Source organism: Lonchura striata, chromosome 1 (assembly GCF_046129695.1).
Source record: "Lonchura striata isolate bLonStr1 chromosome 1, bLonStr1.mat, whole genome shotgun sequence".
Taxonomy (NCBI): Eukaryota; Metazoa; Chordata; class Aves; order Passeriformes; family Estrildidae; genus Lonchura; species Lonchura striata.
In genome coordinates this window covers 114,751,600-114,774,301 of record NC_134603.1, presented here as the reverse complement: position 1 = coordinate 114,774,301, position 22,702 = coordinate 114,751,600, and the positions used below count along the sequence as shown (strand labels likewise).

The 22,702-nt window shown below is 45.5% G+C and overlaps 1 protein-coding gene across 6 annotated transcripts in view; it reads left to right on the top strand.

The window, feature by feature from the left end:
- The window catches only part of POMGNT2 (protein O-linked mannose N-acetylglucosaminyltransferase 2 (beta 1,4-)), a 31,198-nt gene extending 24,151 nt beyond the window's left edge, over positions 1 to 7,047 (top strand). For all 6 annotated transcript variants that reach the window (XM_021525889.2, XM_021525890.2, XM_031503889.2 and 3 more), the window contains one exon: positions 4,728 to 7,047. In XM_021525889.2, the coding sequence (XP_021381564.2) occupies positions 4,820 to 6,556 (1,737 nt within the window). In that variant the 5' untranslated portion in view covers positions 4,728 to 4,819 and the 3' untranslated portion in view covers positions 6,557 to 7,047. The remainder of the gene's footprint in view (positions 1 to 4,727) is intronic.
- Positions 7,048 to 22,702: the final 15,655 nt, after the last annotated feature.

The following is a 22,702-nucleotide window of genomic DNA, read 5'->3' as shown; positions in this document are numbered from 1 at the left end:
ATTAGTGGAAATTCCTCTCTCATCCCGCCCACTCTGATCTCCTAGGCATTAACAGGAGATGGAGAACAGTGTCTCCATCTATGCTTCCTATGTCCTTACCACTTCCTGAGGATGTTTAATACATCAGATAACCTGTAGCTAACAGGCAGAAGGTGCTGCTGTGTCCAAACTTGCGTGAGAGTGTTATGGACCTGCAAGACACTGGAGGGCTCTGCCAGAAGTGTCTGGTGAAGAAACCAGATGAATATTCCTGAAGACTTTACCTGTTCACCAGCAGCCAGTGCTGGTTAGAGGAGAAGTAGCTGGGCTGTGAGAATGAGACAGTGATGCTTTTGCTAAGTGAATGGGGGTGGAGGAAGAAAATGGGGTAAGCTCTTCATGCCTGTGAACTCTTGGAAAAAGAGTAAAGAAGAGCTGACCAAAAATAGAGTGACTCCCACAGGCTCTTAGCTGCTGGAGCAGCATCCATTGTGGCCGAGCTGCAAGCCTCAGGATATGTTCTTAATTCCACTGCACAGTCTTGAGCTGTCCCCACAGCAGTGTTTTTGTTGAATTCTCCTTGTCTGGCTCTAAGACTGCTGCTTTCTGCCCTGTCAGCATCACTGCCAGGGAAATCTGCCTCTTCTACATCCCTCTCTCACTCTTTCTGCTCCCCTGCAGCCCACTCCTCTCAGGAGTCCTCAAGGGCACATCCCATCCCCTCCCATGGGGCATCATTGCCCTCTGCCAGCTTGGCAGCAAGAAGATCTGTGCAGCTTTTACATGCATGTCTCTTCTGGCTTGGCTCTGGTCTATCAGTTGCCGTGTCTCCTGGTGCTGAAGGGTGGTACTTTAGCATTTCAAAGCAGAGAGTAAAAAAATGTCAGTCCAATCGATTTCTTTGGTAACTGGGGCGTATTACTCACGTGGAGCAGAGCCCTGGGTATCCCAGTGTCACTGGGAAGCAAGAGGGTGGATGAAGGTGGTAGGGATGGGAAGGAGGCGGTCTGTGGGCAGCTTGAGGGGTGATTGATCTAGGGACTGCCCTCTATATAGAAAGAAAGAGCACAGAACTGCTCTTAAGAAAAGTAGCAGTGTGTCTGACCTGCCACTTCTGCAAGTGCCTTTCAGTTCTTAGGATGTTCTCTGATGACACAGTGGGAGTGGCAACTCTAGACCCATTTCATGAGGGAGATTTAGTAATGAAAGTTTCTTTTATTGTGAAGCAGCTCTCTTCAGGTGGAAAACTAAATGCTTTCACCTGTTCCAGTGTTACCTCTGCCTCCTGGGAAAGTTTCTTATCCCAGGTCTACTGCTGCTGACAGCACTTTATGACTGATCTCAGCTTGGGGGACTGAGGAACCAGGGGATATGGAGGGCGATTGCTTGGCTTTACTCCCTCAGTACAGCCTCTCTTGGGTATGTAAAAGCAAACAGTGGGATTGTTTGTTACTATTTATGCTCTATCATTCCCTGAGGTATCAAAAATTATAGTTCCTGAAGGTCTGTTTTCACTGAAAGTGTCAGATTTAAAAAAAGTGGATGATAAAATGTGGGAAAACAGGCAAAGAATTAAGACAGTTCTCTGAGTACCTGTGAAATTCTCCTTTCATTTCTGCCTGCAACACCCCTTCCTGTCCACATCCCGTTGTTCACTTCCATCAAAAGCAGCTTTCTCTGAAGCAGCATGGACCAGGATTTAGGAGCTGGCAATGAGGAACAGAAATGAAGATGGATTACTTTAACATTCCTAGCATTTAACATATATTCCTGACACCTGCTAAAGCACATACACTCACTTCAGCTAAGTGCAGGGAAGTGAAAGAGCTGCAGTGAGGGAAGAGGTAGAAGAGGGCCTTGATGTGATTTTTACTAAAAAGCTGAGTTGTTCATTCCTAGCTATTTAGCAGGTATGGCTGTGGCAGAGTCTGAAATGAGAATTGCTAACCTCTGAACATTGGCTGCATCCATCAGGCTGCATCTCTGAAGTGCCTCTTACGCCTTTCCCTTGGGGCTGGAGGGGAGAGAACAAATCAGGGGTGAAACATCTGAACAGGCTGTTTTCAAGGAGACCTGTCTGGCTCAAGGGGTTTGTAATGGTCGGCAGAGCTCCACACCAGCCAAATGCCTGTCAAATGCAGGTGGCAGCAGTGGTGCTTTTATGGACTGTGGGCTTCCTGTGCCTTTGAAACACCCACACATACACACTCTCCTTGCCATAATGGAGTATAGAGAAATCATGGTTTTCCCTCTGCCAAGTTGTTGCAACTTGCATTGACTCTGTTGAAATTGCATGTGCTTTGTTCTTCTGACAGACGTTAAATTTCATAATGCCTGCGGGCTGGCCTTCCTTTAAGGGTGTGCTTGCTTGTTAAAGGTCTCCTCCATGAACTGATTAGCAGGCTTTGCACATGGCTGCTGGGCTCAATCCATTCTTGCTGATGCTGTTGAAGTCACTTAAAGCTGTGCTCACAAGATGAGAGGTTTGTAGTGGAGAGGTTATGTACAGAATTGGATGATATCATTATACATTTTTCAAAGACACTGAAGAAGTAAAATAAAGCTTTGAAAGTTGCTACCAATAAAATAATTCAGGATCTGTCCCCATCAAAATTTTCTCTTCCTGAAAACTGATTTGACTGCATTAGCAGAACCTGAGTGATGTACTGCTGTCCCCAGTGGCTTTCTCTTCCAGGCTATCCATGGAATAGCCTTGGTTGAGAGTTGCACAGCCATGAGGAGCAGCAGTCACCCCCACTGACAGAGGAGGACAGATTGAGATGTAATGTAAACCATCATTTTTCTGTGCAGGATGTCTGTGGCACCTGGGACAAGAGCCGGTTAAAATTGCTGTGGTGGAAACAAAGGCTTAGTGTTAGAAAAGTCCTTTATGCCTCTCTTGATACAGGCTAGCTGAAGAGATGAATGAGTACTAAGAATGAGATAGAGAAGCATCTTTGGGGCATGGTTTATGGAGAGTTGATCCTGCCCTGATAATCAGATGATCACTCTAGGTCCCTTTCCTCTTTTTCCATGGTTGAAATCAAAATAACACATTTTTAATTTGCTGCTTGCTTTTAGGGAGTTTCTAAATGAAGCAGTTTTTCAGATCACTTGCCAAAGGAGATCTATGTCATTTCTCTTTCATTTGAGAAATTGAAATTAATTTGTTGCTCAGATCCCCAGAGATCACCTCTTGAGTTTGTGTGGCTTACATCTAACACTTGATTCTTTGGCATTATTCAGACTCCCACACACCTTCAGTTCTTCCTAAGACAGACCCCTCAGGCTGTTGAAATCTTATGAGGTATAGGAATCCCTTTTGACTTCATTGAGTTCCATGATTCTCCATTCAATCCCAAGTCGCAGGATCAAGCTTTTAAGTTGCAGTAGCTCTTTTCAAATGGAACTGCTTTGGCAGTAGACGAGGTGTTTGCTTTGGTCCCAAGTATGCCTGGCTAACTTCCTCCACATTGCCGTGTAAGAAGTGTCTCTTGGTTAAAATGCTAAAGGATGTTTGGGATGTCAGAACATGTGCTTGAGACATTGCTTTTTTTTCCCCAATGGTAAACTTGTACCAAAAGAAATTTAAAATTGCTACCTTTAAAAATGGCAGCTAGAAACAATCCAGTGAGGTAAATACTAATCAGAATTTTCCCTTCCTGAAGTTCCCCATGAGTCACAGGGGCAATTATTTACAGCCTGACTAGCAGTGAATCTTAATGCATAATGAAAATTGAAGCCCATAAATTCTGTAGGTGAATCAATATCTCAATTGAAGTTCACAGCTGAAGTTATAATCAATACTCTGATATAAGCCAGTAGTGTTTCTGCATAAAGGAAAACGGCATCAGGCTGTAACAGAAGAGGAATCAGGGAGGCTTTGGAGCAGCACAGAAAAGGTTCTCAGGTTGGAATGGGAAAATGCCAACAGTGAAACCCTTAAATGCATTAGCTTATCATTTGTATAAGGGCTGGCTGTGCTGTGCAAACCAGACTCTCAGTAAATGAAGGTCTGATTGCTTTAATGACACATCAGTTCCTCTCATAAAGAGCATAGCTCTCCTCTCTTCCATGCCAGTATTTCTTTTGGAAGACAATGGCAGTTCCTAGGCTTCGATCCTGGATTGCAGCCAGAGCAACACCCTAGTGACTGGGGATTCTCCCTCAAGGCAGTCTGTAGACCTGCAAGTCCTTCCCCCACCCCTGGATAAAATGAATGTGATGTTCACTAGTTCACATTGCACACTGGAGTGTAGCGAAATCTGTCCTGGCAATACTCCTCGAGCTATTGCTGCCTGCACACTGAAGGTGTGCAGAGCAGGAGGAGGAGCTGGGGCTCCCAGACCTCTGCAGGTGGCCCAGTGACTGCAGTGCTCCATTTCCTCACACTGTGGAAGTGGTCTGCAAAAAGCAGAGTGATCCAGAGTCCCAGAAAACATACTTTTCTTTCTAACAGATCTTCATACAGCTCATCCTTAAAGTCTTTTACATTTTCTTCTTCAAAAGCATAGAAATGAAAATGAGACAGGAGCCTTCCTGTAGAGCAGCTCCCAGTTCTTTTTGCTTTATATTTTTTTACAGTTTTAGGGAGAGCTTTGTCACTTTTTTTTGTTCTTTCTCCTCATTCCCTGGAAGGGAAAAAAATTACTGAAAGAAGCCTAAACTCTCTTGAATAGTCTGTAAAATATGATTTATGATGGAGCTGTAAACCTGATGTTTAAAGGATCCTCTCTTATTTTCCACAGGTCTTTGCCCTCACCATGTCAAAGAGTGTTAATGATGTGTTCCCTCTCCATTGCATTCCCCACCTGTCATCCTGCTAGGATCTAACTACAGAATGAACATAGCAGCTGTGTTCAATGCTCTGCTCGTGTCCATCCTCGCTGCCGTGCTGTGGAAGTACATCAGACTGTGCGATCATGCCGCCATGGTGGAGGAGGAGTTGGTCCTCATGCGCCAGTCTCAGGAGCTGTCTGAGGCTCAGATTGACTACCACGCAGCTCTGCAGGCCCTGGTGGAGAACGGTACCAGGATGGTGTGCACTGGCAGGATGCACACTGACCGCATCTGCCGCTTTGAGTCCCTCTGCTACTCTACCGAGGCTGAGGAGTTTGTCTACTTTCACAGCAACTCCTCCGTCATGCTGCCCAACCTGGGCTCCCGGAGGTTCCAGCCGGCTCTGCTCGACCTCTCCTCTGTGGAAGATCACAACACCCAGTACTTCAACTTTGTGGAGCTGCCAGCTGCTGCACTGAAGTTTATGCCAAAGCCAGTCTTTGTGCCTGATGTGGCGCTGATTGCCAACAGGTTCAACCCAGACAACCTGATGCACGTCTTTCATGATGACCTCCTCCCCATCTATTACACCATGCAACAATTCTCAGACTTAGATCTGGAGGCACGACTCTTCTTCATGGAAGGGTGGAGTGAAGGTGTTCACTTTGACCTCTACAAGTTACTGAGTAACAAGCAGCCGCTCCTCCGGGAGGAGCTTAAAACCCTGGGCCGGCTCCTCTGCTTTACCAAATCCTATGTGGGACTATCCAAAATCACCACCTGGTACCAGTATGGATTTGTCCAGCCACAAGGGCCAAAGGCTAACATCTTGGTTTCTGGTAATGAGATCAGGCAGTTCACCAAATTCATGATGCAGAAGCTGAACATCAGCCTGGAGGAAAGCTCCAGTGAGGAGTACATTGTAGTCTTCAGTCGAACAATCAACAGACTTATCCTAAATGAGGCAGAACTAATCCTGGCTCTTGCTCAGGAGTTTCAGATGAAAACCATTTCCGTCTCTCTGGAGGAGCATTCATTTTCTGACATTGTCCGGTTGATCAGCAATGCATCCATGCTGGTCAGCATGCACGGGGCCCAATTAGTCATGTCGCTTTTCCTGCCAAGAGGGGCCACCGTGGTGGAGCTCTTCCCATATGCTATCAACCCCGAACACTACACCCCTTACAAAACCCTGGCAACCCTTCCTGGCATGGACCTGCAGTACATTGCCTGGCAGAACATGGACAGGGAAGACACCGTAGCCTACCCGGACAGACCTTGGGATCAGGGTGGGATTGCTCATTTGGACAAAGCTGAGCAGGAGCGCATCATTAAGAGCACGGAGGTGCCGCGGCACCTCTGCTGCCGCAACCCGGAGTGGCTGTTCCGTGCCTACCAGGACACAAAGGTGAACATCCCGTCTCTCATACACGTGATTAGGCAGACTGTGAAATCTAAGCCCGGACCCAAGAAGCAGAAATGGTCTGGTAGCCTCTACCCTGGCAAAGTGAGGGATGCCAAGTGCCAGGCCTCTGTCCAGGGCACGAGTGAAGCTAAACTTGCTGTGTCCTGGCAGATCCCTTGGAATCTGAGGTATCTCAAGGTCAGAGAAGTAAAATACGAAGTATGGATACAAGAGCAAGGGGAAAACACTTACATGCCTTATATATTGTCCCATCAGAATCACACCTTCTCAGAAAACATTAAGCCCTTCACGATATACCTGGTGTGGATACGCTGCATCTTCAACAAAAATCTTCTGGGACCTTTTGCAGATGTGCTCTTGTGTAGTACATAACCTGCTGCACTACCTGTACAGCTCTAATCTGCTCTCGACTCCATCTGTGGTTTAAAACCTCGTCTTGTAGTTTGTAGAGGGCTGAAGAGGACTAGACTGTACCAGTGCCTAAGTGTCCATTTTATTGCACTCCACATGTATTCTTTCAATGGTATTTATTTCCAGTGAGTGTTTGGGAAAAAAAAAAAAAAAAAAAGAGAAACCTCTGTGTTCTTCAGAGTAACTTCCAGAGGTTAAATGACATGCTGAATACATGTAATTGAAAACAGAATGGAAGTGAATTGTGTGTACCTTGGTCGTGATTTAAATTTGCTCCTATTGTGTGATGACTATTTAAGCACAGCGTTAAAGCGCAGTTAATTCCATGGCTAAGTGGGCAATTCTCATCAGCTTTTTCACTGTGAGTTATATTTTTCCGTAATTCTTGACTGTAACTTTGAGTTCAAGATTTTGTACGAGAGCCTTCATTAAACTGCTGTAAACCTCCTCAATACTTTTCTGCATTTTATTATTTGCCCATTGCTGTGATAAAATGTGTATCTGTAGCTTCCTATGTTTATATTTTGACTGAAGAGAATGACCACAGACTACAGCTTCATGTTTAAAATCAGATTTTAATGCACCCCTATTGCAAAAGATTGTAGTAACAGATAAGAGGTAGAAGGGATGGAGTAGGTAAAATAATTTACTGTGCTTTAGGATTTTTCATTTTGTGAGTTATGTGCAGGTGTGTGAGAAAGGAGTGGGGTGATTTGGGAGAACTGGTGGGGAAGAGATTGCTTTTACAGCAATCTGCTCAAGAAAATCTTTTTTTTTTTTAATTTCATCAGAATAATCGGTTGATAATAGCTACTAATAGGTACATGCTTTGCTGGGGAATAGGAATAGGCAGGTGGTGGCATAGGGAAGCTTTCTGTGCACAGGTGTTCCTGGATGTTGGTGGAAGGAAGCAGAGTCAGGCAGGAAACAGGTAGATATGCCAGGGAATTGGGCTGGCCAGAGAACATGGCAGGGATCAGGCTGATGACACTCACACCTCTGTTATTCCCAGTGGGGGGAGTAGTTTACTGTAGACTTAAATTCATTTTCTCTGAGATCAGAGCCTGGCTTCATTGCCAGGCTAACACACTGACTACTTTGGAGATCTGCTTTAGCTGGAGACCCTAAATGGCACTGTCTTTGAAAAATGGCTCTGAGTCACAAGTGAAGTTCTTGAGGAGGGGAAAAGGAAAGGGGCAGGAGAGTGAGATGTTTCCCTGATAGATATTAGCATCCTCTATAGTTTATAACCAGTGTGGAAGCAAAAGGAAGAGTGCTTTTTTCTCCTTTCCCTCCCAGTCCACACCTTCCTCCCAAGGTCTGGATGGACATTTGAAGAATACGATAACTGTCTTGCTTTCTGGGCTGATAGATGAGCATCTCAAGGCAGGATTATAAATATGGGTTCTAAGGAGAGGGGGAGTACAAATGGCTGTATAAATTTGGACAAGAAACAGGATTGAAAAATGAGCAAAATACAGCACAACATCAGACCTTTGGGCAAGTGCTACTTCTGTAAATTAGTTTTCATTATGTCTGTTTTCAAATGTGTTTAAAGGATTTAAAGGAAGGGAAGAAACAGAACACAAGTCCCGAAGTCTGCATTTGCTTTGCAATTTTAACCTTGCCAGCTGATGATTTTTGCCTTGTCATTTTAAAGGGGCATGGGAATATTCCCATTGTCGTTTTCTTAGGACAAAATGGGCTTCTTGCTGAAGTGAGTATTCGAGCTGTGCCCCTAAGTCTCCATGTGGCTGCACATGCCACACCATGTATGTCAGAGCTGAGGTGAGAAAAATTTCCTAAAGGATGGCAGTGAAAGCAAGATGTTCAGGGAAGCCTCCAGGACCTGTAGCTCCCCAGGAATTTGCTGGCTGATGAGCTCCCACTCACAAAAGGGTTTAGCAGCAGTCCCACATCCCCACATCCATTCAAGCTGAAGGTCAAGCCATCCTGCTGGCTAGTGGCCATCCTGCAGGCTCTTGCAAAGGTGGTATTGTTGGTATCCTATTTGGTAGTGAATGAGTCTTTGGACATTTTAAATGTAGTCAGCATTCATTTTGTATCAGTTCTCAAAAATAATTTTCTTTGAGTGTGTGAGCTGCCTGTGTTCTCCTAACCATTGTTCATCCTCAGCAGGATATTGATCTGCTTGTTGCCTTCCTGCCTGGTTTTCTCCATGCCTTTTGTAGTAATCCTATGCCTGTAATTTGTAGATCATCCCATTTCACTTAAAATTAGTTCCATATGATTGCAGATTTTATAACATTTGCAGATTGGTTACAGCACATTGACTATTTTCTTCTCATATCCTAATGACTAATCAACAAAATTGGCTACAGAGCAATGAAATATCATATATGTGGGTTTCTGTGCTCTTTACTCTGGCATGAAGCAGTCTCATGTTCAGAGAGAGACTAATTTTTTCCAGAAGATAATCAAATGTGCTTTCCAAAAATGTACACTCAGGTTCTGTCTTCCTCATCAGTGCTATGAGTACTTTATGAGGTGGAAAAAAAGAAAAAAAAAAGGCTTTTTCCTTTTCAAATTCTCAGACAGCTGAACACTGAAGTTGTGCTGGTGATGTTGCCATTTGCCTCCAACACCTGCCCAGTGTAAAAGTGTCTGTGCTGGCACCTCACTACTATACCTGAATTTCTCTTCTGCCAGAGCACACAGCAGTGAGAGTCCCTGGTGCCGCCTGTAGCTGTCATAAATTAGGCACAGTAATGTTATGGTGATTTATACTACCTCAAGAACTGCTTTGGAGTGCTGGCATCTTTCCACAGTAAATTTTTTTTATTTTAAAAACTTTGCCATCAGTGCTTTGTAGGCCCATTGCATTTCTCAGGCCCAGACCTCCTGTGTCCCATGGGCTCTTTGCCTTCCTCTTTGTCAATGCCACTTCTTGACGGATCAGAAGGAATGTTTGCCTGACGTTATTTGAAGTTCTGTCCTATAGTGAATGCAGATTCTCTGTGCAGAGAGCTGAGGCTGCATCTCTCATGTGCAGGAAGGCAGGGCTGGAGCTGGATTAGTCTATTTTTTCATTGTGTGAGCTTGTGGGACTCCTATTGACAAGTTGCTTTGTGCAAAAGACTTGGGAGTTTCTATTGCTGCATCATTTGGTTCTGCTCCCAAAGGGAATACATTATGCCCTCCAGTGCTGTCTGACCATGCTGTTCTGGAAGAAGAGAAGTAGCTGGGATTAAATCCAGAACCCTTTGGGGGCAGTGCAAGATGCTGGTCTTGAACTCACTGCTGCTGGTCTTGTCCGTGCTTGCAGAGATGGATCATCCAGGAGGATTCCCTCTGGCTGCAGTTTCATATCTCCTTCTAAATAGCCCAAGTGCAAGCACCAGCCAGCGGCTGTGGGAGGGCTCTTACTGACGTTTGTGAGGATGAAGAGGAACTGAATGGAGGGCTTGGACCCACGAGGTGCTGGAGCAGGAGCTGCAGGCTGATGGTAATGCCTCCATGGTGGTAGGGGCAGGCAGTGATCGGCTGGTTGCAGCCCAGGTTGGTCACCCAGGGTGGGTTTTGCAGCTTCAGAAGGTGACTGGAGAGAGTTAATCAAAATACTTGGGTCTGCAGCATTCAAATTGAGATGTTTCTGTCTCCTTCCTCTCCCCTCTCCTGATTCTTTTTTGACAGATCCTTTTCTTAAGGAAATTATAACTCTTAAGAGCAGTAACCTGGGACTTTGCAAAGTACCTTTTTTGGTTTTACCACCTCAATCTCTAAGAGCTAAATACATTACTCAAAGTAAATGTACAAGAGGATTATTTGTTAAAGCTGTCTGCTGATTTTTAAAATTTTCATTCTTCTTTCCATTTCAAGCCACTTTTTTGCCACCATCTCTTAGGGCTTTGCATATCCAGTGCTCTGGGATCTGTGAATGTTGCTTGTTCCAAGACACCAACACCTCACAGGACCCAAATTAAGTGAAGACAGTTAGGATATTATTAATTTCAACACCCTCTAGGCTGTTGGTGTCGGTAGCTCTGAGGCAGAGGCACATTTGGTGTAGGTGGACTGGCAAGGGCCCTGACACAAGCCTTTAGCCTCCTTAGGGCAGGAGTTGGTTCAGGTCCACAGCAAGGAGGTTGTTGCTCTCTGGGATCCCTGGGTGAAAGAAACTCTATAAGCACACCATCATTTAATTTGCATTGAACAAAACAGTGACTTCAGCATCTTTATTACTGTATCTCTTCTGCTGAGCTGTATAAATAGCAGACTTATTTCTATAATATTTTTGGTTCTGGTGTCTATGCTGGTGTAAGGTAAGATTGGTTTAGTGGATAAAAGAGCACTTAATTTTCCCTTGCTGGACTTGGGAGAGGCACACTTTTGGAATGGCTTTCAATGTGATGACTGACAGTCCATCTGTGCTGTGGGTGGTATGAGAAGCATCACCATCTGCACGTGTGTGAGGCACATCACCGTCCCTATGTAAGACAAGTCACCTCCCCCAGCGTGTCCCTCCTGAGGGGCTTTCAGCCAAACCCTCTGCTAGTGTGGGGCTGGCTGCAACACAGAGAGCCATGGTGAATTTGCACTGATTGAGGGCCTGGCCCTGCTTGTCACCCTCTCAGGTTGTCCCTTCAGAACATGCTGATTACTAAATTAATTGTTGGCACGTTCAGACAGATGCATGGAATAGCCTCCTGTTTGCTCAAAATAACTTGGCAACAGTCGCCACCTTTAAATGCTGCTTAGTCCTGCCATTTACAAGTGTGCTGCCTTTAAAATTTAATCGAGTTTCCCTTTGTTGGGTGTGCATTCAAACAGCTCGCTCCAATTGCCCGATTTACCTTCTGGGTTTAGCCGTGTCCTTGTATGCATAATGCAGCATCCACCGACAGATCCACTCAGGGTAACATCTCTGTTCCCTGCCCTAGAGACTCCCTGCTCCTTTGTCTCTCCTTGCTTTAATGTTCTCCTGGCCTCTAGCAATAGCCAGCCAGCGTGTGGGTAAGGTGGATGGAGGTGGGCGAGTCTGCAGGCATTCCATCCCCAGCAGCACTGTTGTTTTCCTGCTCTGGGTTTCCAGCAGTGTTATCCTGTGGATGTTCCTAGCGGTGTGATGTTTCTGCTTTTTCAGTCCTGCTGGGTTCCTGTGGCTATCCACAAATAGGTACTGGGGCAGCAGCTGCTCCGTGGGCTCTGATGGGTCTCCTGCTTTGGGGTGATTTCACCTGTGCTAACAACCAGAACCTTTCCCCACCTGCCAGCCCCAGGGGCCAGGTCTGCTTGTGGGGTGGCAAGGTGTGACAGACCTGGGTGAGGAGACAAGCTCAGGCTGCTGCTCAAGCTGCCTAGTGGGGTAGAGGCACTAGTGGCCATCTGGCCGAGGTTTTCATGAAATGTGTCTGTTTTTTTGTGGGATTCTCACTCCAAGAAACATGGAGGAGAAGGAAGTGGCATGTGGGGGAGTAATCTGGAGTAAATTACTGGAAGATCTCTATTTTTTAGGTGAGACACCAATGGAGGACTGTAGATCAAAGCCTTTTGTTTTGGCACATGACTCCAAAATTTGCTGTTTGTACAAGTCCTCATCCCAATCCTGCTCCTCTGTTTCAAAGATTTATATCATTCTCCATTACTTTGTCTTTTTTATTTGCTCTTTTTTAGATTCCATCTTCTGTTTTGCCGTTAGAAGATCAAAAATCTGAGCTGGACTTTGGGCAGAGGGGAGCAGGGGGAGAGCTCCATGAGAAAACACGTGTGTGTCTCCAGCTGTGGCCAGGAAGCCCCTGACAGCAGTGCTTCTGCAGGACAGTGCTGCCCAGTGCTGCCCTCCATATTTCATAAGCATTCTTTTTCATCTCTTTCCTTCTGACAGAGAAAGGTGCTTTCCTCCACACATGAATACTTGTCAGTTTCAGAGCCAGACAGCTGTGAAAAATCTCTTTCCTTTCTTCTTTCTCCAAATTCCTTCTTCAGGAGGGTGATGGTGCTTCAGAGGAGCAATTTGATATGCTCTTTGCTTAGGGGGAAGAATGGGATTTGGTTGTCTTCGAGTGAAGGCTTCAGATGCTTAGCATTCTTGTTCTTTTCCAACCTCTCACTTGCTAAATTTTGGGCAGGAGGTGACTCTGTAGGACATAATCTGGTTATTGCTGATGCCTGGAAGATGCTTGTCCTTGGATAAAGTGGACAAAGAGCCATTGCTATGCAGCTCCAAAGGGCCAAACACCAGTCACATGTCCCAACTGCTTTTGTGAAAAATATTTTGTTTCTCTGACATCTTTTCTTTCCTTCACAAAAAAAAAAAAAAAAAAAAAAAAAAACAGAAACAAAAAACCAACAAACAACAACCAAAAAAAACCCAAAACAACAAACCAAACAAACAAAACCAAACCAAGTAAAACAAAAGAACCAAACTCTATTAGGGAGAATTTTTGATGAAATATGTAAATTCCAGTGCTATCTTTACACTCAAAACTGGTTTTGACACGATTTTCAACAATTGATTAGGGTCTAGAGGAAGAAGTTCTGATTAGACACTGGTTTACTTATGCCATTTTCCTTTTCCCAGGCTAGAGGAAGGGCTGAGATATTGGCTGACCTGATAGTGCTTGTCCCCAGTGCCAAATTTTAAGTGGAAGTCTCAGGGCTGCCTTTTCCTCCCAAAACTGTGCTGCAAAGCTGGTAGGCAGAAAGAAAACTACCAAAGAGCAATTAGCTGCATTCTCTACATTGCATGTTTCCCTTTTAGGCATCATCACTTTTCTGAGAAAGGACGTAATTTGAGTGTTCTACTCAGGAAAAACAAACAAACAAACAAACAAATACAAAAAAAAAACCCAAAAAAACTCCAAAAACCCCCAAAACAAAACACACCAAAGCAACAACTTATTTCTTACAGCCCAGGTTTGGGAATACTCTGACCAGCAGAGTACACTTCCTGTAGCAGTAGTGTAGGGAATGGTGGTAGGTGTGTAACGCCAGGCTGTGATGGACACAGCTGCTGATGTGGCTTTTCCCAAGGTGAGCACCCCTGCTCTTACCCTGCTCCTGCTGAGTTAATCCTTATCCCATGAAAAGCAAGAGCATATTGGTGGCCAGTTTGATGCATCCTCACCAGTAGCTCAGGTGAGGGCCACCTGGGTAAGCACCACACATAAATAAGCTGCATAGTTCTAAGCAAGGATTTTGGCTCTGCTTTCTCAGCTCTGTTTCAAAGCAGTAACATTTCAGGGGAAATCAAGACCCACAAAATGACCCATGGGGAGTAGTAGTGCACCTTGGTTTGTGCTGCTCCTGGCCAGATAAGCCATTTACCTGGAAACCTTCTCCACTTGGTGGAATTAAAGAGTATCTTACAGCCAATCCCACATGATCTGTAGGAAAATCAGATCACCATTAGGTGATCAACAGCTTCAGGAGCAAGCAAACATGCCTGAACACAGCCAGGTGCAGTCAGTGTGTCCAGGTGAAGCTGCATGGAGCTTTTCCCTTTTTATCCCTGTTCTGGTCAGATAGCTTTTTTCATATCCTTCATGTAAACAACCACACGGATTGCAGCAGAATAAACAAAAATCAATTTCTTGAATGTCATTGCTTACCGGGACAGAGACCAACGTGGAGCTCCATGAAGCCTGTGTGCAGCGCTGCAGGCACAGCCACCTTTGCTGGGGCTCTGCCCTAGAGGGGACTACACCCACCTGCACTGCCTTGGGAGCCTACCTACCTTTGCATGGATGTACAGCAGCAGGGGAAGTCTGACAGTCACTGTGAAAGGGATCTGTTTATTGTTTAACTCTGAAGCTGCCTGACTCACAGGGGAGCCCGTTCCTCTCCACGAAATCTAAACAGACTGGAAATGCATGTTTTGAAATGCTTTAAAAATGTAAGCTATCCATAAATGCAAACTGATTGCAAATCTGCAGCTTGAAGCAGAGGCAACAAGAAGCATAACCCCAGTGCAATTTATTTTAAAGTGTTTTGTCTGTTTCCATTTAAAGCATTTAAATAACCACACTGGTACCTCTACGCTCACCTGCTGTACACCTGCTGCTACCCCAGCACAGCTCTCCAGCTGCCAAGAGCTCCAAATATTTCAGACCTTGATGTAGAGTGTTTCTTTCAAGATCCTGCCTACTGGAAGCCATGGTCCTACAGCACACTAAGCCATGAGGCTCTGGACTGCTTCACTGAGCTTAATTTAATTGCCTGAGACCAGGCACCACCAAGACCAAGTTGCCATTGTTCACTTGGAGGTGTGGCTCAGGGTAAATAATTTCCCAGTTTAGCTAAGAAGGCAACTCAAAGTCTGCCAGAGTGGGATCCTATATGTGATGGCATGGCTTCAAAAGAAAATGCTGCTGACAGTGGGCCCACTCTGTTTTCCCATTATCCAGGGTGCATCCATGGTGACACCAGGGTGATGCTCCAGGGCTGAGGCTGGAAAAGAGCATGAGGTTGGCCACATGGTGGTGGTTTTCATCTGGTGTCCCCTGCCAAGCCCACCAGGACACCCTATCCCTGATCTGTGAGTCATTTTCTCCTCAGTTAACTCAGTTTGACAGTTCCAGCTGGTCCCAAGCCATCATAATTAATGCCACATCTTTCCCGTTTCTCTCCGGCTTTCAAACATGTGCCCAGGCTCCTGCCAGCTCTCATCAGCCGCTCCCCTGGTGCCAGCAGAGTAGCAGCAAGCCAGAGAAAGGGCCAGGTGGGCTTGCACCAGTGGTGTAAGGCCAGGCTTTTCCAGGTCTGGATGGGACTGGTGCATCACCTCCCACCTCAGAAGTTTGCTCTTGGACTCTGCAAAAGTGGAATTAAAGCCTCTCTGCATTTGGTGGCAGCTTCCCTGTCCTCTTCCACTGTTTCCTGGCCAAGTCAAAGAACCATGGAGAATCTGTGGATGTGCTGGCCTTGCTCCCCATCACTTATCAGAGTTATTTCTTCCTTGAGGTGTTTCAAGCTCTTTTGAAAATTGAAACCCAGAGAAAGGACCTCTGACATGCAAGAGGGTTATCTCATTGCAGCCACTTATGTTCCCCTTTGTTCTCCACATTTACTTTCTTTCCTCCCATCTTCAGAGAGAGTGCAATGATTTAAAAAAGACACCTGACTAAGGGTTTCATTTGAGGAGACTGAAAAAAAAAGGTGGAGTAGAACATGTTTTATTCTGTTTTGCTGAAATGGAGATAAAAGTATGTCCAAAATCATTCCACACCTGGAGCTGAGAACTGCTCAAGGACTTCTCTGCAGGCGTTCAAAGACCTGATTTATGACAACCAGGTTTTAGGTTAAACATTTTGTTCTACCTGATAACAAAAGTGAAAGATTAAGCCCTTCAAACTCTAGCTCTTCCCAGGCACATTGAGGAAATGGACATATTCCTCTCACGTTTGGGGGCCGACATTTCAACATCAAGGTCAATGCTTGGGTTTAAGGATTTCTTTGGCATCTGGCTGGGATTTTATTGGGGTTGAAAGACAGAGCTTGTGAGTGTTTTATTAGGTGTTCCTTTACCTTTGAAGGAACATCTATTGTTTATTAGTTTAAGAGAAGTGCAAATTACACATTGAGTTCTTATTTAATAACTTCCCCAGTACTCCAACACAATGGAAACTTAATCTCAATGTAGGGTGCTCTCTGGAGCTGGAGAAGATTCCAAAATCATGGGAAAAGAAGCATGCAAACCTACATCCCCTTGTGCAGGAGAAGCCTGTGACAGAGGGGCTGTGGACACTGGTGGTGGGGTCTTGCAGAGTGTCAAATAATTTTGACTAATAGCTGAATATGTTAAAAAAAAAAGTCTGGGTCTCCTCATGGATCATTCACAAGCAGTAAATTAAACATTGTTTGCTGGGAACATCTTGCCTTGTACTTTTTGCCACATGTATCTCGTGTATGTTGCCACCTGGAAGCTTAGTTGTCTGCATGTGTTTGGTACCTACATCTCTATAAAATTCAAGGAAAATAAGCTGTAAAGAGCCAGAGAGCTTTTAAAAGAGGAATGCTTTACAGAGGAAAAAAATACAGCATTGAAAAGACATCCAGCAGTTATTTCTTCTCTTGGGCTAGTTATGGTTTAAGATTTATTTGTTATGGGAGTAGTGAAGTTGGGTCCAAGCTATTAATCCAAACCAGAGGGAGAGTTCAGCTGAGAAATATTTTCCTACCTGCCAAACTTCCCCCAACATGTAGAAAATCTTTTTCCCTGCTCAAGGAGTTGGATTTAGCTGTACTTTGTGTCTCAAGGGACCTATGATTTTTTAATTTCTCAATGGAATTTAATCTTTATATTCTCTTCCTTTGCAGAGGAAGAAAGAAAGGAGAAATCATGGTGCTTGTAGTAGGACCACAAGTGAAAGATCTCTTGGAGGAATAAAGGACAAAGCCAGCCTTGGTGAGGGCTCCCTGGGCTTCAGTGAGGTGATGGTTCCAACAACCTCTGGGTAACACAGCCTCACCTGGAAATACATGTGACCCCCTCAGTCCCAGTGTCCTCATAACTGAGACTGTGCTGAGCATCTGGATCAGGAATAAGGATTTGGGGGAAAGATTAGGCAATAGGAAGACAACAAGACCTGAATGGAAATACTTGTTTGGCCCAAGGATTTTAATTTCTTTGATTAACCTGGAAAAGCTGCAGCAGACTCATTAGAAACCAGCTCAAGATTTGGTTTAATCTGCAGTCTCCTTTGCTGTTCTGGAAAGGGGCTGTTCCACCTTCTCCCCACTCCAGCCTAGTTCCCCAAACACTATGCACAGAACAGAGATGGAGGTGTTTTTTAATGTTTAAGTTAATTATTTTTAAAATATTTATTCCTTACATGTCTGTTGGTGCCTCATTAGGGTGTTGGCTGAATGAATTATTTAATCTTTAAGGAAAAAAGATGGGGTATATTTTCTCTTCCTATCTAAGTGCTGATTAAAATGAATCCCAGCACTGTGGGGGGGCTTATGCAGTGGAGCCTGGGCTTTCCCCATTAGCTGGGTACCACACTAACCCTTATTATCCCATTTTTACAAATAAGCTTTGATGCCCTTAGTTCCAGAATTTGCTCATCAGATACCTCATACCAGCCTTATGAGCCCAGCCCAAACCTTTAGAGAGCTCCAGGCAAAGCACCTCCATGGAAATACCATGCAGAACAACTCCCTGAGGGTATGTGGGGGGCAGGAAGGTGGGGGACAAGGGGGCACTTCCTTTACTGATTCCCCATTAAATGGTTTCCACACAAGCCTTTGCTGCCTTTGCGTCCTCACCCCATCCAGTTCATCAATGTGTGGCCCAGCTGCAATCTCCACTGCACTGCAGAGGTGGGGAAAAAAAGATTTTGTGCAAAATGAATGATGGCTGCCCCAACTTGTGTGAAACAAGGATACAGGTTTGCTTCTGCAGCATGTCAGAAGATGCTGACAGGAGGCACCTTTCTTCTCCTGCACCCTTGCAAGAGCTTAAACTCTAATGGCATCGCATTCAAAACATTAATGGTAGCATCATTATAACCATTAGATTTGGGTTTTGCTGAGCTGACAGGACTTGACTTGTCCCAGGATATGACTGCTGTAACCACCCTCTTGTGATGTGATGATACACAGTCTGGGAAGATGCACTTATTTTCTGTAAAATGGCAGAAATGAGTGACCTGAGACAGCTGTGAGGAGCCATCCTGCCTGGCAGATCTCCTTTTTGAGGATGGAGGAGAAGAGGCAGAGATTTGTTTCAAAGCTTCCAGCAGGTAACGCTGTGCTCCATCTGCTCTGCCCCTGTGAGTTCCTCAGGGTCAAAATTTGGCAATGCCAACTAATAAATAACCATGGTTTTAGAGGCTTTGCTAAGCTCTTTTTTGTAAAATAAGTCCACAGAGGCAGTGCACAAAAGAGCTGTATCTCCCCATGGACAGGCTGTGATCAGCCTTGCTATTTGTGCTTGGAGAGTATTGCCTTTTTCATAAACCAACATGATTTTATGGTATTGTTTTCATATAAGGAAGAAGAAAACAAATTATTGATTCTTTAATCACAAAGAGGTTGCTTTGCAGCCTCCCTGTAATACCTGCAATGATTTTGCAATATATAATGATTTGAAAAAAGGGACAAGGACAGTTCACCTGTGCCTATGAACATCCTCAGCAGTGCACTTTTATTGCTGTAGGAACACAGTTTGTCTTACAGACCTGTGTAAGGGCTGTCAGATCAGACAGCCTGATCTGACCAGAATCAGATCTTGTGCCATTTCCCTCCCTGGCTCTCTCCCCCACTGCCCACTGCAACCTACTGCAGCAGCCCTTGGAACAAACGTGTTATCCCCCAGGCAAGCCTGTGGCTGCTGGGAATCAGGCACTGCTGGAGGAGACAGCAACTCCAACACCAGCACCTCTGCAATCTATGGCTTCAGTTTTCATGGAGCAAAAGTGGATCTTGGAGGTGCCTCTCTTGGTCCTGACTCAGTGGTGTCCTTCATCATGGGAGCCTCTCTGCCCACGCTGGATGCAGATGTGCTTCAGAGTCAGCGTGTGGGGAGGGAGGTCAGCTGGGAGCTGAGAAACAGATCTTGCACTTACCTGATCAATTCAGGCATGGCCTAAGCTATTTTCCACCCACAGCCAGGAAATCTGTGAGAGGGGAAGAAATTGGATTTCAGCCTCCCTGGTATGAAGCTGGAGCCCTAATCACTAACCTATCTCAGAAATGTAAATTTTGCAGAGTAACTCCTGCAGACCTTGTTTGCAGCACTCAGCTGGAGACAGACCTCTCCCTGAGATGATTAAAATCTGATTTACAAGGCACGGTGGACAGATGGCATCTGTTTTCTGCAGTCAGTGGTCCCTACAGAATAAAAGAGGCAAACTTCAAGACCATAGCTCTGCAAAGACAGAGAAATTATTGCCCATATCCATGCAGGTGCCTGCACTGACACATCTGCTCCCACCCAGCCAGCAGGTACCTGCTTACCCTCCTTCCCCTGCCTCTCAGCACCCAAATGTTTCCTTTTTTCAAGTCCTTCCCCTGCCCCACATCTCCTAAAGCTAATGTGAGGGCAAGCCAGGAGGTGGGCAAAAGCAATTAAAACAGGACAATGCCTGGCTGTTCTGTGGAGCTCCAGCAGGCAGGGCAGGGCAGGGGTAACGCTGCAGGCAAAAAAGGGCAGCATCTACCTAGAGCAATCAAAATGCCTCAGGAAGATGAAATCTTTTAGAAAGACGAGTGCAAAAGCATCACCAGGAGGGAGAGGCAGGGAAGGACTGAGCAGATTTTCTCTGTGCACAGCGTGGGGCCAGGCTGGAGTGGAGCCCCAGGACATGAAGCCACATTGCCCACCCAGGGGCTGTCACCACAGAAGCACGGCTGTGCCTTTTTTTGGAGCTTTTCTCCCCCACCTCTTGAACTGTGATCAGGCTTGAAAAGGTCATGCTCAGTTGAAGTAGAGATATGTCCCACACATTGGTTGTTTCCTGTTTCTGGAAGAAGAGTAAAAATAAAGGCAAGGAAGAGGCTGCAGATGATTTGGTGCCCCCACACAGGCACTTAACCCTTCAGTTAAGCTCCTCAGCAAACTGCTCTGGCCTTCGGTGGAAGTCCTTGATCTCTGCCCTCTTAGTTTACAGCTTCGACTCAAAAGGGCAGGATGAACTCTTCCTGAACACCTAATTATGGCTCTTTCCATGTGATGCCATGCTTCATGCTCAGACAATAAACCTAACCTGTCCATTCTGCGCAGAGATGTTGTGCCACCTCTCCCCCACACTCCAAATCAAGTAAAACCATGCTGAATTGCCTTAAATTTAATATAATCACCAATTCCCTGCTCCCAGACTATTTGCTGCTGGCAAGGAGCAGAGCTGGCAGACCCCAGTGAACTGAACAAAAGCCATTTAAAAAGATTTGTCCCAATTTGGTATCTTGTTGGCACCTAGATGTGCTTCCTAGAAGCCCAAATCTGCAGCTCAGCTTATTTGATCCCTTTTTTCCCCCAAGATTTAACTCAGAAGAGCCAAGAACTTGTCTCAGGGAAGGTCAAGGCAATAAACCTCCAATTGTTTATGTACATAAAGAGACCTGGGATGTAACACGCTTTGCTTACTCCAAGCTTTCCCAGATGCCCAGAATGAAAAATTAAAACCAAATCCATTTACAGTGTAGCCTGCACCACTCTATCCACTCACCTCGTCCTCAATAAAAACTACATCCCTGCTTAGATACAGCCAAACATTAAATCCAAGGGAGCAAAATTCACTCAAAAAGCAGGACTGGAAGAGGTGGTACCACACCTGCTCAAGCAGAGAGCTTGGCCAGAACCACAATGCAGTCATGCTCACCTCTTGCCAGGGAAATACCCCTGCATTGGCACATCCTGTTCCATTTCTATGCAGGGTCAAGTTTTCCTTGGGATCCTCCCTGCACCTGGTTTGAAACCCCACCATATTAATATGATTTGACTGGGGATAGGATTGAACTGTTATCTACAGAGAATTTCACTTTGCTTTTCCAGGGCTGAGTACCTAATAGGAAAAAAAAACCTTCACCCACCCCTTTCAGGTGCTTCCTGAAGGCATCACCACAGGCTGCCTCCTCCAGACAGCTGGGGAAAGGCCAGGCAGCCCATTTGTTGTGTTAATACTTCTGCAGACTGACATACTAGTTCCTGGTATTGGCAAGACAACTCACCGATTGAATCCAAAGAGCTGATGTCTCAGTCCTTGCCTCTCCTGCCACATGAGCCTTCCTTCTGCCTGGTGATGCAGAGGCATCAGCAACAACAACCTCCCATCCCAAAAGGAAGTAAAACAGTGAGTCTGACTGCCTAACCCAGAACTTGGACAGAGGCTGAGGAGGGGAAAAAAAACTCATGTGGTATCCAGACCCAAGCCAGGGTCAGAAGTTGGAGGGACAGCATTGCAAGGGGGCACAAGCAGCACTCTGCCTGTGGCTGGCAGCAGTGGCTCCCAGGAGGGCCCCAGGGTACCAGATGCAAGAAACCCCTTTGCACCCACGTCACCTCTTGGATTAGTGATGCTGGGTGTGGCCCAGGGGGATAAAAACTGGCTCAGCTCAGAAGAGGAGGAAACGTGAGGCTGGTCCTTCAATCAGGAGCAAAGCAAAAAACCCAGGGAAATTCCCAAGGATGCCATGGTGGCAGTCTGGGGGTAGAAAACTACTCCTGTTTGGGAGAGGCTGTTCCCATCTTTGGCTTGCCTTGCTTGCAAACCAGTGGATTTCAAAGCCCCAGAGCATGATTGGATTTGTGCTATCTGCCAGTTGGATGCACACAGCTCTAGGAGATGTATCCTTTTAAAATCCATCCCAGGGACTAGAGAAAATCTCCTGATCTTGACCACCATTTAATTCAAAAATCCTGTGGTTGCTGTGCACCTGGGTCCACATTTGGGTCCACACTAGGGTGGGAAGAGCCCTGGGTGCTGTGGCATTTTGTTCTTCAAGCAGCTGCGTGCTCTGTCTTGCTTGCAACATGGACTAATGCTATGCTTCCATAAATCTAGATTTTTGTAGGAAAAAGAGAAATGGGGGAGAAAGGGTGGTGCTGATGAAGAGATATAAAGTACAGCTGGGCAGATTAGGCTGAAAAGGAATTAGGAACTTAATGATGCTTTAGCAGCCTGAAATCTGCCAGTCCAGAGATGAAACTTTAAAGACGCTCTTGGCAAGCCCTGGGAAAAGACAGCCTGTCGAGCCAATGCCACCTGCTGGAGACAGCACTCGGACACCAAGATTGATGGCACCAGTTAAATTAACGGCTTTTAGTCGTCAATGTATCCAAAATCCCTCTTCTGAAGCTTGAAAACTTGAGCCCATATCTGGCAGGGCAGACATCTCAGGAACCCACAAACACAGCCCCTCTACCATCCCCAGGAATGTTTAGTTTCTCCCAGGTTCCCTGTCTCCTTTCTTCCATTTGCCTTATCTGGCAGGTAGTCATCCTTGCAGCGGTAATTGCTGCAGGAGCCATATGGGATCCATAAACTGCTAATGCTGGGGGATTTTTTACAAAGAATCATAAGACCTGTACATTATGGTTGTTGATATTAACATGATTATCCCTGGTGTAAAAGCAGCCAAAATTGCCAAAATAAGTTGCAGAAATGGTTACATCAGCACAGACATGAAGACAAAGTTATCTCT